At 49.7% G+C, this 17,532-nt stretch overlaps 1 protein-coding gene across 1 annotated transcript; it reads right to left on the bottom strand.

The window, feature by feature from the left end:
• Positions 1 to 4,297: 4,297 nt before the first annotated feature.
• Positions 4,298 to 16,253, bottom strand: GSK3A (glycogen synthase kinase 3 alpha). Its single transcript, XM_056847518.1, has 11 exons — positions 15,933 to 16,253; positions 14,514 to 14,701; positions 14,326 to 14,409; positions 12,919 to 13,029; positions 11,104 to 11,234; positions 9,383 to 9,489; positions 8,351 to 8,448; positions 7,288 to 7,383; positions 6,245 to 6,431; positions 4,649 to 4,750; positions 4,298 to 4,496 (listed from the first exon to the last, which is right to left on the bottom strand). The coding sequence occupies exons 1-11, from the start codon at positions 16,150 to 16,152 to the stop codon at positions 4,420 to 4,422; spliced, it is 1,401 nt and encodes a 466-aa protein (XP_056703496.1). The 5' UTR covers positions 16,153 to 16,253; the 3' UTR covers positions 4,298 to 4,419.
• Positions 16,254 to 17,532: the final 1,279 nt, after the last annotated feature.

The raw sequence follows: 17,532 nt of genomic DNA, 5'->3' as shown, positions 1-17,532 counted from the left end.
CTGTGAAAAAAAATACTCCTCTCATTAGCTGCCCACCAGCATGAAGTTTAGGAGGGCAAATCTGGCCCAGTCGCCCTAATTCTAACAGTGCTCCACAGTAACTTAGTTGGCTAGTGTAAAGTAACATGTAGCTGTGGGAAAAGGTAAAGTCAGCAGTTGGTTAGTAGCCAACTGCTGTGTGCATAAATTGTAAGATATGGTTAACCAGGGCAGCCGATAAAATTACAAAGCAAGTTTTAGTCCATGCTTATGTCATTATATGGCATAGGCACACAAAAAACACCTACGTAGGGTTTTCCCCCACTGGCATATCTACCAGGCTGGATTCTGCCTCCCCCCGCAAATTAGAACTGCCTACTCCTTTTGGAGTTCTGTCCCTCCTAGGCACCTGTCTGTCATCCCCTCATTAGGTGCTCCTTCACTGCAACCCACATTGTTCCTGAGACTCCAAGATGGAACATTTTAGGTGCACACCTAAAATATATATTTGACCCACACATCTTCAGCTCCATGTAGGGGTAATAGTCCAGTCAGTGACCCACTGTTGGCTACTGTTGCCTGGCTTATGTATTCATGGTAGAAGAATGCACAGTCACTGACACAATGCAAGATAGGAACACTTAGGTACTGAAATGGGCATGGAAAGGGGATAGAATGTTGGCACAGGAGAAAATGCAGAGTCCGCTTAATCACATTTTTATGATTTATGCTGCAGTCATGAGAGCTAGAAGCCTCTTTAAGAGACTCAGATTTGTGGGATTGAAACAGCTTACTTAGCAAGGTTAAGCTTTCAGTTAGGTGGGGGAATGCAGTAAACATGATCAAGATCTATGCTAAAAAGCTAGCAATAAACATCTAAATGGGGCAAATAATTCATTCACCCTTTGTGAAACCAAGGGACAACTAAATAAAGGTAGCTGAGCATGCATGGGTCCACTAGTTTTCTAAGCATGTGTACATATTCATATGCAGAAAAGGTGGGATTGGGCACTGCCTTGAGGGGAGGCCTGTTCTCCCACTCCAAATTGCTGTCCCATTTATTCACATAATCCAGAGAAAGCCAGCTTTACCCCATAGAGACCTGTGTATGCAACCGATTAATTTTTGTTGTTAGAAAAGCTGACACAAGTTTAAGTCTCGATGTGATTATGTAAAAAGCAGATCAAATTTTTACAGTATTAAGTTAGAACTCCAAAGTCTGGTACATGTGTGGTCCCAAGACACCCCTTTCTATGCTACCCAGATAAAGTTATCTGGCAACAGTAAGACACCCTGATAATTAGGAAAAAATCTATTAAAAGGCATTTTTACATGGATCCATCAAAACATGGGCCATCACAATTACCACGTTATGGCTGCATTCCAGCAGAGAGAGCAAGTTGGCTCTACAGAGCCACTGAATTGGAGTGAGGGAGTTCCAGTACCTCTACTGACTTAGGGGGGCAAAAATGGGTTCTCAGGTCCATATTCATAAGGCTGTTTCAACAATAAGCAAGAGGGCTGACCCAATCGGTATCACTAGCCTTTTCTGTCTATCCTGACCATTGAATTCAGACATGGACATTCAGTCCCGTTTAAGCAGTTTGCTCCTCTGCATTTCTAAAATGTTGACACTGTAACACAATGCCCACGATATACAGAGTGTCACGTTTCTAACAAAACAAGGCCCACGGAAGTGGCACCTTGGAAACTGCTTAACTATGGGGTGATGCCCTAGTAAATCAACAACTTGTGGTTGCATCAGCTTACACCCCATTCTCATAGCGACTGTATTACAGGGAACCTTGTTCCAGTCAGCAGTCTTCTCTCATAAGAACAGCAGGTGGCACGGCTGGACACCATGAGATGAAAACATGAATCAAGACTATCTAATAATTGCAGCCGTGAGAATTCCCCCACTCTCACAATAGCCCTATGGGAGAAGTTGGGACGAAGGTCTTGAATTCATAGCAAACAACTAAACTGGGTTATTTGAATTTTAACATTTTTTAAATTTAACTGCACAAAGACTTGGGAGATTAACTCACAAAAAGCATGAGATTTCGGCTGACTTTTTTGCTTGCTTCTGTGCTGAGATTGTGACGAGGGAGATACTGGGGGTGGATTTTAGGCTAGAAATCTCAGGGTATGGGAGGTCTAGAGATTTTAGTTTCTTAAATGCTACGAGTACCCTGACATTCCTTACCCAGATCAGCTAAGAGTTGCTTTAAACATAACGTACTGGAGACACAAAAGCAATCTAAGACAATCGAATATGTCTGCTGGTGAGCACAAATGCCACAACTGGACTATGAAGCCACAGTTAATTACTACTTCCCAGCACGCATGTGCGAAAGACACAAGGAAGCATCCCCTGACCATCCCCACACAATTTGCATATCTTGTAGCTGCGCGGAATTGTTCTTTGAGCAGCAGACTCTAATCACGAGAACTGGGTTCAATTCCCCACTCTTCCACATGCAGCCTGCTTGGCGACTTTGGGCTAGTTACAGTTCTCTCTGACCTCCCTCAGCCCCACCTACCTCACAAGGTGCTTGTTTTGGGGGGTGGAAAGGGAAGGCGATTGTAAGCTGCTTTGAGACTCCTTAAAAAGGTAGAGGAAATTGGCATATAAAAGCCAACTCTTCTAGAAGGTCGCAGGATTAGTCCCCGTTATCTCCACTTAAGAGGGATCAGGCTGTAGGAGATGAGAAAGACCTCTGCCTGAGAGTCTGGACAGCTGCTGCCTGAGTAGACAATACTGACCTTGATGGCCCTTGGTCCATCAAGGTCAGTATTGTCTACTCAGACAGGCAGCAGCTGTCTAGGCTCTCAGGCAGAGGGCCTGATTCAGTGGAAGGCAGCTTCATGTGTGCATGAGAAGGAACAGCTCCCACCATAACTGAGATCTGTGGAAAGGATCTTAAAGCTGGGGGCATCCACCCCTTCAACAGCAGTGGTGCTCCCCCCCCATGCTAAAAAGGTCTACTCTCTCTATAATTGTGTTGCCCGCAGCGTTAATCCTAATTCACCCACCTTTCTGGGCTCCAACACCTACCGACACACCATTCAAAATAAGGAGTCCTGTGCTGTTCTTTCCGTTCATGCCAATAATTTATTGAACCGGATGTCTGTACACAGCCAAAAAACCTAAGAAAGAAACTAACACACAATGTTGGGAGGGGGAGGAAGGCAGTGTTGATCGGTGTGTGGGGAGGGTGGGGGAGTTATCCACAGGTTGTAACCCTGGCTCCCCGGGGGGGGGGGGGGAACCTTCAATCCTACAGCGATTTGAAGGTGGAGGGTGGGAGAATAGGGTTTGGGTGGGGGCAATCATTGCAACGTTGCGTTAAGAAAAAATTTTATAATCTATTTACAGGGAGAATGGTAAACGGGAACCATTTGGAAGGAGAGGAACAGGGCGAAGGGGGAGATGTATTTACAGATGGAAAGGGGGCGGGCAGGAACTTAAAACTATTTTTTTCTGTGTGCCTTTTGACAGCCTCCTCCCACTCACGTGGAACTGTGGTGCTGGGAAAGGTCCGTGATGGGGAGTACTCTTCCGCTGTCGGCCAGACTGCTTGGGAGGAGCAGCCTTAATACCATCCTGTAGCAAAAGGTGTGATTTCCCACGGGGAAGTTCAGGTGCCATTGATGCCAGAAAGTTGGATGTGCAATGAATGGTTGGCTGTGCCCCCAACACAAGCCGAGGTGACAGGGGCGCAGGAGGGAGGAGATTCTTGTTCCCAGTAAGGAAAAATTGTAGGGGAGGCACAGCCAATGAATGGCAGGGATGGGGGGCGACGGAAGGTCAGGGGAAGAGGAATGGTCTGAATGAGATCATTCAATGAACTGGGATTAAAAACCAAACAAAAAGTCGAGCCGCTTAAAAATACAGCATCCGAGTTTCAGAGGCAGAGGAAGGGGTACCTGGTGAGGGGGTCACATGGTGTGTTGAAGGGCCGCAACGTAGTACTTCAGGAACCGTAGGCAGCGTGAGGCTAGAAATAAAACCATGTCATTTCCATAGGATGTTAAAAACAAGAGGAATTTAAAATCAGGTGGGACGTACTGGGGGAGGGGAGAGGAAGTGTCGCGGCAGCTCTCGGGTCTCTCTCCCTCCCCGGAGACGCCAGCCTGAACTGCTGTTTGAAAAGACGGGAGCCCTTAAAATGTGGGATTTCCCTGTCCTCTCCCCGTGCCAAGGCCTCACGGGGCAACGCGAGAGGGAGTCACGGCAAGGGACTTGGAGAGACCGGAACTTCCCCCTCCCGTCTAAGACGTCGTGTCGTCTCCAGCTGGTCTCCCCCTTGGCAGGCTCCATATGGTCTCCCAGGCCGCGGTCTGCTTTCCCCCACCGTTCACAGTTCAGAGAAGTCCATGTGGGTGGCCTGGGGGGGGGGATAGTGGAGGGGACCTGCCCCCCGGCCCAGCAGCCCCTCAGGATGTGTTGGCGATGGGTCCTGCGCCATCTCCAGGCGTCACCTGGCTCCTGTCACCACCCAATCTCCCTTCACCTACAACAGCAAAAAAACACGAAGTGTTCAGGTGGAATGCTGAACCCTTCCCTCTGTTCCTAGAATGCATCAGGAAGCAGTCCTCAAAGTCCCCCCCCCCATTAAACAAGGAGACCAAGCTCAGTATGCCCCCCATGGAGAAAACCACTCACTTTGTGCAGTTGTGGGGCCAGGCATGGATGCCACTGAGCCAGCCTGGGACCGAACGTGTGGTGGAATGAGGCTGGGGTTGAGCAACGGCTGGATGGATAATTCTGCAAGGAAAGAGAGACAGGGCCAGTTACACTGAGGGGCCAGAAATCTTCACAGACTTCCCAGGCTGCTGCGAGTCTCCCCACATTTAAAGCAGAGGGTTCAAGCGTATCGCAGTAAGAACAAGCTGCTCAGAAGAGAGAGAGAGAGTACACTGACCTCTGCTGCATACTACTAAGGCACTTTCAAAAATTTCCTGTTGAGTCAAGTAGAGCCCAAGGAGTCTACATCTTAAAAACACAACAGGGTGTGGTTGATCATCACCTTCACTGAATTTCACAACCACAAAACAGTTTACAGTACAGCTACAGTCTCAGGAGCCTGTACAAGTTCCTGTGAGCCATCTCGGGTAAATATCATTTCGGCAAAGACTTCCTTTGTCTTGGCTGTTGCATCGGCATACGTTCTTACCACACTGGGGTCACGTAGCTCTAAAATACCTCGGGCATACAGTGTTTTGATTCCTTCCCCTGTTTTCTTCTGTGAATGAATGACTCACTGAAATCCTCACATTTAAAGTTAAGGTCATACTGTAAGAGTAAGACCTCCATAAAACACCACTAAACAAATACATCTTTATTTATTGTAAAGGGTGCACAGAAAGTGAGACGACTAGATTTGAGTCCAGTAGCCCTTAGAGACCAACAAGATTTTCGGGGTATGATTTTCATGAGTGAAAGCTCCCAGCGACTCTTGGAAGCTCATACCCCAAAAATCTTGTGGGTCCAGGTGCAACTGGACTCAAATCTAGCTGTTCTGGAGACCAACATGTGAAACAGAAGGTGAGGTGGCCCAGATTTAGAGGGAGAAAGCATTACATGTATCTTTTTTTAAAATCTCAATTATTATGTAGCTTTGAGAATCAAAAGTAAGGAAGCTGGGAGTCAAGGCACAGGGTGTGGAATAATGATTTCCCTGCATCAAAACTCCAGAGCTGTGGATTCGGATTCCTAGCTCAATAGGGGGCATTCTGCATCTCCCCTATTGAGCTAGATTCAATTCCAGTAGCATCTTAGAGACCAACAAGATTTCTGGGGTATGCGCTTTCCAGAGTCAAAGCTCCCTTCATCAGATAAAAGTAGGACTGGAGATCCCTGAGCCCTTATATCCCAGTCTGAAGGGGGGGTTGCAAAGAAAGGAGTCAGGATGCACAGGTACAATACAAAATGTAATAGGCTTGCGTAGAGCAGAGAAGATATACTGAGGGGCAGAAAATCAGCATCTATAATGAGATAAAAATCCTTTGTCCCTATTCAGCCCTGTGGGGAGGGGTCCATTGCTCCAAATTTGTGAATGAACTCAAGTTCAGAAATCCCACATTGTAATCTCCCCTTGAAGCATCTCTGTGGGAGGGCTGCCACACATAGGCCATCAATGGAATGGCCTGGAAAATTAAATTATTATCCCTAGCAAACACTTGCTTTGTCTCCCAGGACTCCCCCCCCCCCGCACACACAAACACCTGTGTGTGTTTGTCCCCTTCCCAGCCCACTTACCCACAGGGCTGAAGTTGAAGAGCGGGGGCAGGTCGCGCCCATTGGGCAGCCGGGTGTTGGGCTCACGCAGCTCGTCGAAGAAACTGTTGGCGCAGGCCTCGAGGGGGGAGAGACGGGTGGCAGGTGTGTATTCCAGCAGCCGGCTGCACAGCGAGATGGCCTCCAATGGCGTACGGGGCTTGAACACCTGCAGGGGAGACGGCCAGAAGGGAAGACACAGAGTAACCAACAAGCCAAAGCTTCCCCGCCTACTTAAACCCCATGCCAATGTGCTCTCCCCCCCCCCCCGCTTAAATCAGGGGATGCTCTATTTGAGAAGGTGTCTCTGAAAGCCAGGACTGCAGGGCATGCAGCATCTAAAAAAACATGGAGTCCAGATGTGTTTCCAGTCCTTGCCGTTGAATATGTAACTAGCAAATCCCAGTTGGAGTACAGAATTACCAGACTCCAGTGGTCAGTGCAATGAGCAGCTACTCCACATGCCCTTCTACTTCAAGCCGAGCCACGTCATAGCAATGTATCAGACAGCCCTGAACTACCAGGGCCAAACTGAAAGATACCATCCGAGGGGGCCGGACTGTAGCACGGATGGGAATGGGCACTGTACCCCTTCCCTAGATCTCTGGTGCAAGCCTCATTTGCCTGGCCTCCCCAACTTTTGGGGACCCTCCCCTCCTGTACTCTATGCGAAACCCGACGTTTCAAATGTAACACGCATCCAATTCAGACCACCCCACCTCCTCCACCACAACACAAATCAAAATGTATTCATGCTCCCTCCCCCCATATAGCTAGCTTATTAAATGTAAGGAATTGTCAAGTGGAGAATTCCAGTGCCTCGTGTGTTATTTGCAGAATACACTGCAACATCAACTGTTCTTAAAGACCAGAGAAGGCGGTCCTGCCCCTGGCTGAACTCCTCCCCAGACATCCAATTCCAGAGCCCTGGAAACAACAGTAACCTGCAACCTTCTACTGTTCTGGGCAGCAGAGGGCAGTACCCGTAACACTGGTTGCTTATACTGCCACCTTGTCCATTTTACCTTTATCCAGGGGTGTGCTTTGATCTGGGGGAACTTGAACTCCGTGTAGTTGGGGTTCATCTCTCGGATCTGCTCTCGTGTCGGGGTCCCCAGCACCTGGAGTGGGAAAGCCAGCATCACTTCTGAGCCTCACCCAAACCTTTATCCTGCCCTTCTTCCAAGGAGCTCAGGGCATGGTACATAGCTCCCCACCCCCTGCCAATATTTTACCACTTACGGTAAAGTACCTCCAGCTGAAAGCACACGCAACACGCCCAAAGTCACACGGTGAGAGGCTCATGGCCCAGTGGGGATTTGAACCCAGTTCATCTGAAACTCTAACCACTACACTGGCTCTTCAAAGCCATGTCCCATAGCACAGGGGGAGACTTCTCCAGCCTGCCCCACTGGCAACTTGACAGGGTAGCGGCAGTCTTACTGAAAATGAGGTCCTCAGCCCAGTAAACCCTGTGCTGGAATGGGTAGATATACAACTAGATGGCAGACACTTGGGGGTGGGGGGTTTGGAACAGAAAGGTCAGGTCTGTGTTTCTCAAACTGTGTTCCAGGGATATCAGAGATTGCTTAGCAACTTTGATCAGGGTTCTTCAGTGACAAGACCAGTAATGGCAAACAGGCTTCCATGACCCATGGCTGGCAGCTATCACCGGCCTATCTCTTACAGAGTGTTGTGCGGTTCTGGGAGAGTCTTCACAGTACATGCAGAGCAACAGTGAAGCTCAATATGCCTGGCCAGCACCACGGGAACTGAGTTTGCAACCAAATACACCCCCCAGAATATTTAGTGCTGCACAAGGGTGCACACACAGACAAGCCCCACGCAGAGAGTCTCCCAAATGCAGAGTTTTGAAAACCACAGAGCTAAATCACCCTTTTATGCTTCTGGGTGTTATGGGTTAATTTTTGAGGGGTAGTTAAAAGCTTTTTGATTTTATCTTATTTTAGCCTCAAGATGTGTCAAAGAAATGCTTTAAATATTTTTTTTTAAAAAAAAAAACAGCAGACACAAGGATGCATATTGGGGTTCTTAGAGCAGAGCAGCCCAAGAAGAGACATTCGTTACCTTGATGATTTCCACCAGCTGGTCCACCCCGCTATCCCCAGGGAATATTGGCTGCCCCAGCAGCAGTTCCGCCAGAACACAACCAGCAGACCAGATATCTAGGAAAGAAGCAGAAGAGAACCTTCAGCAGTGGGTGGCTGGTTGGCCTCTTGGGTGAAGAGGAGGGTCGAATGGCCGAAGTAGAGTGCTTGCCCTTCTGTGTTGATGCAGGAGAAGAGTTGGTTTTTATACCCCGCTTTTTCTCTACCTTAAGGAGTCTCAAAGCGGCTTACAATCTCAATCCCTTCCTCTTCCCACAACAGGCACCTTGTCAGGTAGGTGGGGCTAAGAGAGTTCTGGCCCAAGGTCACCCAGCAGGCTTCATGTGGAGGAGTGGAGAATCAAACCCAGTTCTCCACATTAGAGTCCCCCGCTCTTAACCACTATACCATGCTGGTATGTAAGATGTATTTATGGAACACATGAAGCCTCTATCCCAAGACTATCTACTCCAGCCAGGAGCTGTTCTCCAGAAGCAAGGTATTTCCCCAGCCCAGTCACCCTAGATCCTTTTTTACTGTAGAGGCCTGGGATTGAACTAGGGCTGCCATCCTCCAGGTGAGGCCTGGAGATCTCCTGGAATTACAGCTGATCTCCAGGCCACATTGATCAGTTCACCGGGAGAAAATGGCTGTTTTGAATGGTGGACTCTATGTCATTATACCCTTCTGAACTCCCTTGCCTCCCCAAATCTCCAGAAATGTCCCAGCTGAGTTGAAAACCCTAGAATGAACCTGAGACCTTCTGCCCACAAAGCACGTTGGTCTGCCACCAAGCTTCATTACTGAACAGCAAGCAGAGGTTTCACAGCGTAGAAATATCTTGGCTGTATCACACTAGATAGTGTGTTGAACAGCCGCTTCTGAATTCCCATTCTGTGGGTGCATGAAGGCTTTTTCGGTCAGCAAATGGGTTACAGTCGAAGAGAACTAATTTTATCTCTAGGTGTGTGAAGGGAGAAGAGGAGATGATGTAGCGACAGTACATTCTCACCTATGTTTGAGGTGTAATCGGTTGCTCCAAAGATGAGCTCGGGGGCGCGGTAGTAGCGAGAACAGATATAGGAAACATTGGGTTCCCCCCGTACCAGCTGCTTTGCGCTGAAAGGGGAACAGAGCAGAACATTGAGGGCACCTGTGAAGAAGGGAGGGGATCTTATCTGAAGCCCAGTCTTTTCAGGATGTTTAGAGAAAGGAACTATCTGACGAATGAATGAGAAACACACCCTGGAATGCTACATGAATGCTTTAAGCACCAGGTCAGGAAAAAAAAACCTTTGTATAAAAAGATTCCACAGGAGCAGAGAAAAGCTGCAGAATTTGCCATTTGCTGCAGAATTAATCTCCCTAGGTGACCCCACTTTCTTTTAAGAGCCCTCATATGCATTTTTCTTCTCAGGGTTGCAGTTACCACTAAGAACCCCTAGTGAAATCTCAGCAATTATCAGTGTAAGAGTGCCAGTAGTAATGGTTGTGTTTTTTTTTCATCCCTTGCCATGGCTAAAGCAGTCAAAATAAATCAAAGTGGTAAACCAACTGGCAAGAAGAGAGACACCATACCCAGCTGGGCTTCATTCATGAATGTTTCCCTCATACCCTCGTTTATCTATGCTGGCACATTAGTCCATTAAAAACAAAAGAACACAGCTCATACACAGATCTAGCGATTGTGCGTGTGTGTAAAGTGTAATCTAGTCACATCTATTTAGTTTTAAATAGGACTGCCCACCACATAAAGGATTTAAAGTTGATCTGCCTTTTAAACTTCTCAATTGTCAATTCGTCTTATCCACTCTGAGGGTTTGGCAACATACACAGTTTTCTAAGATATCAAAAGAAATACAGGTTGAGTATCCCTTATCCGGACTGCTAGGGACCAGAAGTGGTCCATATTTTGGGTCTTTCCGTATTTTTGAATTTTTGCATATACATAATATACATATCTTGGAGAAGTCTAAACACGAAATTCATTTATGTTTTATATATACTTTATACATATAGCCTGAATGTAATTTTAAACAATATTTTAAATAATTTTGTGAACATTGAACCATCAGTGGCACTGCTGAGGGCCTGTGAGTAATGCCTGCATGCTGGCTCAAAACATCCGGTTTAAAGATCAGTCCGGATATCGGATGTCCAGATAAGGGATACCCAACACACCACAGTCAAAATCAGACTTCAAAAAGTGCCCTGATGATTAATTCAAGAAAGAAAAATGGAATCAACCATAACATTCACTGATACAGCCTTATTTTTCTGTATAAGCACCAGGCAAAGAAAGAGTCTTTATCCATCTCCCTAGCTGCACTGATGTGATGTCATGGAATGTTCAGTCAATCTAACTGCCGAGGGGAGAAGGGTCAGTCAAGAACGTTGACTATCATTGTGTGTGGCAATTGTGAAGAAAGCATACCACTGAATGGGCTGAAAAGACTCCAGGAGTGGATGCGGCCATGCAAAACAGCAGGAAACATGACCAAGAGGTATAAGACTGGGGGAAGCTGCACTGCACAGAAACATGTGAAATCACCAAACAGGTCTCCACTTGCAGATCTCAGATGAGTTTATACATTATGGGCCAGACAGAAATACATCTCCTTGTTCACAGCACCAGGCTGGCCTGTAAAATCGACTCAAAAGAGCGAGGACTGAAATCCTCTGCACAAAGCCTACACTGCAGGAGGGAAGCAGGCCCTCCCGTGCCAATCTCACCTGCCAAAGTCACACAGCTTCAGTACTGCTGTGTCGGGGTCCACAAGCAGGTTTTGGGGTTTGATGTCCCGGTGACAGACGCCCTGGGAATGGATGTAAGCAAGACTGCGGAAGAGCTGGTACATGTACACCTGGTCGTAGAAAGAAAAGGAAGGTTTTTAGCTTTTTTAAAAAAGAAAGTTGACACCACTGCATACAAAAAGAATTTGCTTTTGACATAAAGATCCTGGTTCGTCTACTGAAACCCACGCAGGATGTTCAAGATAAGCTAAAGGGTGCACCTCAGTCCTATAGACTCTGTCACCGTGAACGAGCTTTAAGATAACAAGAACATGAAAAGTACCTGTTGAAACAAGACAGAGAAACTCAAGTGGATGTTAAGGAACTAGCTCTCATGGGTATGTATGTTTTCATGTCCACATAATATGCAGTGCTGAAAATCTGGATTTTTTTGGTCCGCCCTCTTTTCTCCCCACAAACCACCTCTTTCCGATTGGGATCTTTTACCTTAAACGAACAATGCAGGATGCCTGAGACAAGACAGTCTCTCAGCCAGATCATACAAAATGGGGATTCCAATTAGTGCTGAAAAACCCGGCACTTGTAATGACATTGCCACTGATAAAAAGGAGGCTCATCAAACACAACTGTGTTATACACGTGTGTGCACAGAGGGGTCTTGCACCTCCAAGACACGCAGCAAAGCACAAGATGAGTGGGGGCCAGCGCGCAGTCTCGCCAGGTTCAATTTCTCCACGCGCATATGTAGGAAAAACCATTTCCATAATAAGACTGTGGCATGTCATTTATATGTCTTTTTCTTAAAGTGACATTATAGATAACATTCTCTTGTCATGAAATGTGCCAGTACTCCCTCAGATTGGATGTCATGTGGCATGAAAGCCAAAAGACGCACACAAAAGGAACCTGATCCACAAATTCTGGCCAGATGGGGTAGGCCTGCACAGTTCTCCAGACCTGTCTGGCTGTAGTATGATCAGGAATTCTACAGCAATATACCTAGAATTATATGAACACTGTGATTCCACATGAGGGCAGGATGTGGTAAAGGGCACAAAATACAGCTTCTTGAAAAATCTCTTACACACATTATTTTTAAAAGCCAAGTTTCTAGGCCCTGCACTCAGCAAAAATATGCTTGAATGTATGCAAGGGCAACAACTCTTTGGAAAGCAGAGAGAGAACTGAATAAGCTTTGCAGGGGCTCCAGAGGGGGCTTTGGTGTCTATTCGTATCTGCTTGCCCTTCCTTTTTACTAGCGCAGCAAGAATAAAATTGCACAAAAACAGCAGAATTGTCCAAAGAAGAAATTAAGCAACATATTAATTTGCATACACACAGATTGCAAAATTTAGAAGCCTGAGCCAAGAAAAGCTTCTAAAAAAACCCAAAAAACAGCACGCACACACAGAACTTATGAAGTGGCTTTACACCAAGTGAGACCGCGGACACTGCCTCACCAGGGCTCCAAGCTGAGAAACGCCAGCTTCCTGAGGCCCCTAGGATCTCAACCTGGGGCCTGCTGCATGCAAATCACATTGCTCTTCTACTGTGCCAGAGCCCACTCCCAGATTACGATGCAACAAGCAAAGAAAATCTGTTCCATACCCTACATGGGCAAGAAATCACCATCCGAGAACTGGCAATTATTATTTGAGGATGGTCTTTTCCTGCCGGACCAGAAAGGGCACCAAAAGCTGCTATCACCATCCTCCTCTGACCCTTAAAACGAAGGCGCAACAAAAGCTGCCTTTCCCTGACCATGAAGGGTTTGAATGCCGGGTTGGTTCCTACCTTCACGTAGATGACGGGGATAGTCTGTTTGGCTTTGGTGAAGTGGCGAGCAACTCGGTAGACTGTCTCGGGCACGTAGTCCAGGACTAGATTAAGATAAACCTCATCCTTCTGCAAAAAGATGATGGAGAAAAAGGAGCTGAGCTGGAATCACCTGGCGAAAGCCGCCTTACAGAACAGGGGTGGTCAACACAGTGGGGTGCAAAAGGAATGCTTTTCGCTACCTAGGGGCTATCCTTGAGTCCAGCTTTTATTTAAACATTGTTTTTGATCCAGTCAGGAGTATGGGGCCCCCTTCATTGTCAGAATACAAGTGCTTGGTTTCTAAAAAGAAAGGTGCTTATCCCCATCGCCCCAAATGCTCAAGGCCATCTGGAAAGGTAGCTAAAATCCAAGGTCTACCCAGGCAAGCTGTGCTTATGCCATGGTGGTGGCAGCGGAAAGTGCTGTCAGCTTGCAGTCGTCTTATGGTGACCCCATAGGGTTTTAAAGGCAAGAGATGAACAGAGATGGTTTGCCATTGCCTGCCTCTGCAGAGTGACCCAGGACTTCCTTGGTAGTCTCCCATCCACATACTAAGCAGGGCCAACCCTTTTTAGCTTCCGAGATTTGACGAGATTGGGCTAGCCTGGCCATCCAGGCCAGGGTGCTTATACTGCAGTAAATGCTAAGGGGTTACATTCAAAGGCCTTCTGCCATTACTACTACACACATCACTGGGGTTGAGAGGAATACATCCTGCAGCTGACCTTTGATTAATTGTTGCTTATATTAGGCTCTAGCACACTCACAAAATGCCAAAGGTCTGGAAACAAGGAGATCAATTAAAGAGTCTCAATTCATTACTGTAATTAGCCCCTACGGCCTGGATTTAAGTAGTAGTAAAGATCACCCAAAGGAACCACTGTACTTGTCTCATTACTCCAAGTCCACATACACAGAGAGACTTTCTCAAGGCCTGAAAAGATTTTTTCCCTGGAAAGAAGTGCTGTAGAATAAGGAACAGAAGTCCGATGATTCCAGTTTGGCCTTCACCGTGCAAATCATACGAACAACACGCCATAACTGATACAAATCAGCCACAAACATTTTCCCAGTGCGGCCTTCAGGGCAGAAGACACTGGTCTTGTTACTATTTTATCCCACTGGCAAGATTACATCCTTCCTTGCACTCCATGTTCATTAATCCACACACCCCTGTTTCGTATTCACAGTTGCTAGTGTCAGACTGAAATACTCACTTCATCGGATTCAAATACAAGTTGGCTGGGGAGAAATATACCTAGATTGTGGAAATGTGGTTAAAAGGATGTTTGACTTATTTGGGGTAAGTGATCCGCAGCATATATCCTTATAAAAGGAAGACCTATTTTCTCTTCCCCCCTGCCCTTTTAGGATTCCCCTCACCTTCTCCCCACTTGAGTAGAAGAAATACCGCAGGCGAACGATGTTGCAGTGATCCAGCTTCCGCATGATCTGGAGCTCCCGATTCTGAGTGGGATAAGACGAGAAAGACCAAAGTGGGTTGAACAATCTCAATGGCAAATGTGTGAAAAAGAGAGATAGAAACACAACACACACAATCTATAGCTCACCTTGAACCGCTTATCTTGCAACACCTTCTTAATCGCCACCAGCTCCCCAGAGTCTGCCAGTCGGGCCTGGTAGACGACCCCGAATGACCCATTGCCGATGACCCTGATGTCAGAGTAGGAGACTTCTTGGGGGCGGTCGGGGCCTTGGCCGGGCGTGGCCACCACAGTGGTCACCTTGCTGCTATCTCCTGGGAGAAAAGGAATGTGGGGGACATGAGGACCAGCTCTTCCCTCGGCAAGTGACGCCTCTCCCAAATGGCAAACTTATCATCTGGTGTCATCCAGCGGTCTACAAACTCACACCTTCCTTTAGACACCCACCTCTCCCCACCATTCCTAGTCCCCCTCCACCACAGGTACCCGAAATCCCCGCACTTAACTTCTTACGCTAAAGCGTTAATGTATCAAGACACTAAAGGGCAGTATGGGAATGCCCCTGAACAAAGCCTGAGTACTAAGGTCGCCTTCAGTGCCATCCTAAGCAGAGTTACCCCCTTCTAAGTCTACTGAAATCAATGGGCTTGGAAGGGTGCAGCTCAGTTTAGGATGGCACTGTCGAGGGGTTGGGGTTTGAGGATTTTGGCCTGTACCACATTCTTTTAGAAAGCTAGTTGCTGACTGGAGCTTCTACCATCAACGGTTTGCATCCCTTTCCTTGGGAGCCCTAGCCGCCCTCTTCTTTTCAACCCCACATCCACACGCTTCCTCCCCACAGCCTGCCCCCCCCACCACGCCCACTTGGCCTGTTACCAGGCAACCGGTCCCCACTCCCCTTCTCTTTCCCTCTCCTTTTACAAACCTCGCCTTTGTCCAGCCCGTTTTCCCATCGCCAATGGGCCCTGCCGAAAAGACCGTCTGCCACAGACCCCCTCCCAACCTGTCTCGGCTGTCCTCTCCGTTCCCACCATACCCTTCCCCTCCTCGCACCTCTTTTCTGGCCCGGCCGGTCTCGCCTCCCCCCTCCCCAAAGCAGAGCAGCCTTGCCCGCTAATTCCCCGGGCAACCCGCCGGGGAATTAGCGGGCAATTCCCCAATGGCCACCCCCCAACAGACAGACAGACCACCCCCACGCCGGCCCATTAACCCTTCCCTCTCCCCAACCTCAAGGCTCTCCCCTCCTCCCATCCCCCCCGATCGCGCAGGCAGGTGTGGCTCGCAAGACCTCCCTCCCTCCCCCCCCCCATCATTCTCCATCTCCTGACTCTTCCCAGCCAACCCCCGATCTGCCTCCCCCCCCGCCCCAGCTCAGCATTCTCTGCCCCCACCCCGACTCCTTCGCCCCCATTCTCCCTCCCCTTCCCCAGGAGCCCCCACTCCTCACCCTCGGTGCTCCCCACCCCACCCCTTTTGCCCCCCTCGCCCATTCAGTCCCCTCCCCCCCGTGGGGGGTGCGCTCCTCCCCCCTCTCCCCCTACTTACGCCCCAGCTTGAGGCCCGGGAAGGAGCCGCCGGCCGTGCTGGTGCCGCCGCCGCCGCCGCCTCCCCCCGGCCCAGGCCCGGCGGCCCCCCCTGGCTTCCCGCCGGGCGCGGCGGCCGAGGTGGGGCCGGGGGCGGCGGGGGCGCTGGCGGGCGGGCCGCCCGAGGGGTCGGCGAAGGAGCTGGTCCTGGGCCGCGAGGAGCCGGCGCTGCCGCTGCTCATGGCGAGGCCGGGAGCGGGGCAGAGGGGAGCGGGGCCGCGCTGGCTGCCGGGCTCCGTCTGAGGCGGCTCGGGAGCCGGCCCAGCCCGGCCCTGCCGCGAGAGGGGATGGGAAATGGAGTCCCGGCGGCCCTCCGCCGCGCCGGGCGCCACGGGCGGGTGGACTACATCTCCCAGCAGCGCCGGCGGCGCCGGGAAGGGCCCTTCAGGCTCCCGCTGCACGACATGATGGGACATGGAGTCCCCGCGGCCTTGCCCAGCCCTGCCCAGGGCCCGGCTCAGGGACCGCAGGTCCCAGCATGCCACGCGCTTCGGAGGAAATGGCCGCGGCGAGGCGCGACGGGAAGGAGAGTCGTCAGGGCTTACGGCGTCTCGCGTAGGTCGGCGGGGAAGGGACTGCGTTTCCCAAGGTGCGCCGCGCGGCGGAAAGCAACCTATCGCGGAGCGGGACTGAAACGGCCATCGTGTGGGGCCACTAGAGGAGGAGGGAGCCCTGACGGCCGCGACGGCGGGAAAACAGGCAGGGCGACCGGCAGGGCAGCGCCGCTTCCTCCCGGGCGTGAAGAGCTGTGCCGGGCCCAGCCTCGGGCTCGCCTCGCTTCGCAATCCACGATCTCATCAAATGAATGAGGGGATCCAGACGGAAGCCCAATCATTCTGCGCCGCGATGCACGACGGGAAGCATTTGTGGCCGTGCCTTGGCACCGAGCTCCCAATAGGCTCTGCGCGGGACCCCGTGGCTCTCTGGGAAACAAAGTCCTGAGCCGGGTCAGTTAGTCCGGCCAGAAGTGGACTGCGGCTCCCATCGTGCATTGCGAGAAGAAAAGGCAGCGCTGGGAGGGGGCTGAATTGAGCCGCTCCAAGCGGGGCGGGGGTCGCGGGGCGGGGTGGGAGGGGGCTGAGGTGGAGACGACCTTTCGGACGCTGGCCATGGCTTCGTAGAAGCGACAATGCGCCGCGAGGGCTGTGCTTTTCATATCAGGCGCTGGGAGGGGGCGAGGCAGAGACGCCCCGGTGATTTGTGGGAAGCGTAGTCCGCTTCGTGCCAAGGAGGGCAGACGGGGACAAATGCTTAAATTAATGGGACAAGCTCTGCATTCAGCCAGCAAGAATCCCTAATGCCGTTGTTGTTAAGGAGCTTAATCAGTATACATCGTCCACCCCCCCTTTATCCTCACAACAACCCCATAAGGTAGGTTGTGCTCAGACGTTTATTCCTTCACGTTATTTATAGTCCTCCCTTCTCATTGAGAATCAAGGAATATTACAGGATATAAATCAGTGTAGTCAGCAGAATAAGACGAAGCAAGTAATAGGACTATGTGTTCACAAGTTCACAAGGTTGGAAGAGACCACAAGGACCATCCAGTCCAACCCCCCGCC

The sequence above is a fragment of the Euleptes europaea genome, chromosome 3, assembly GCF_029931775.1.
Source record: "Euleptes europaea isolate rEulEur1 chromosome 3, rEulEur1.hap1, whole genome shotgun sequence".
In the NCBI taxonomy this organism is placed as follows: domain Eukaryota; kingdom Metazoa; phylum Chordata; class Lepidosauria; order Squamata; family Sphaerodactylidae; genus Euleptes; species Euleptes europaea.
Note: the sequence above shows the minus strand (reverse complement) of the source record. Positions and strands in the feature narration are given on the sequence as shown.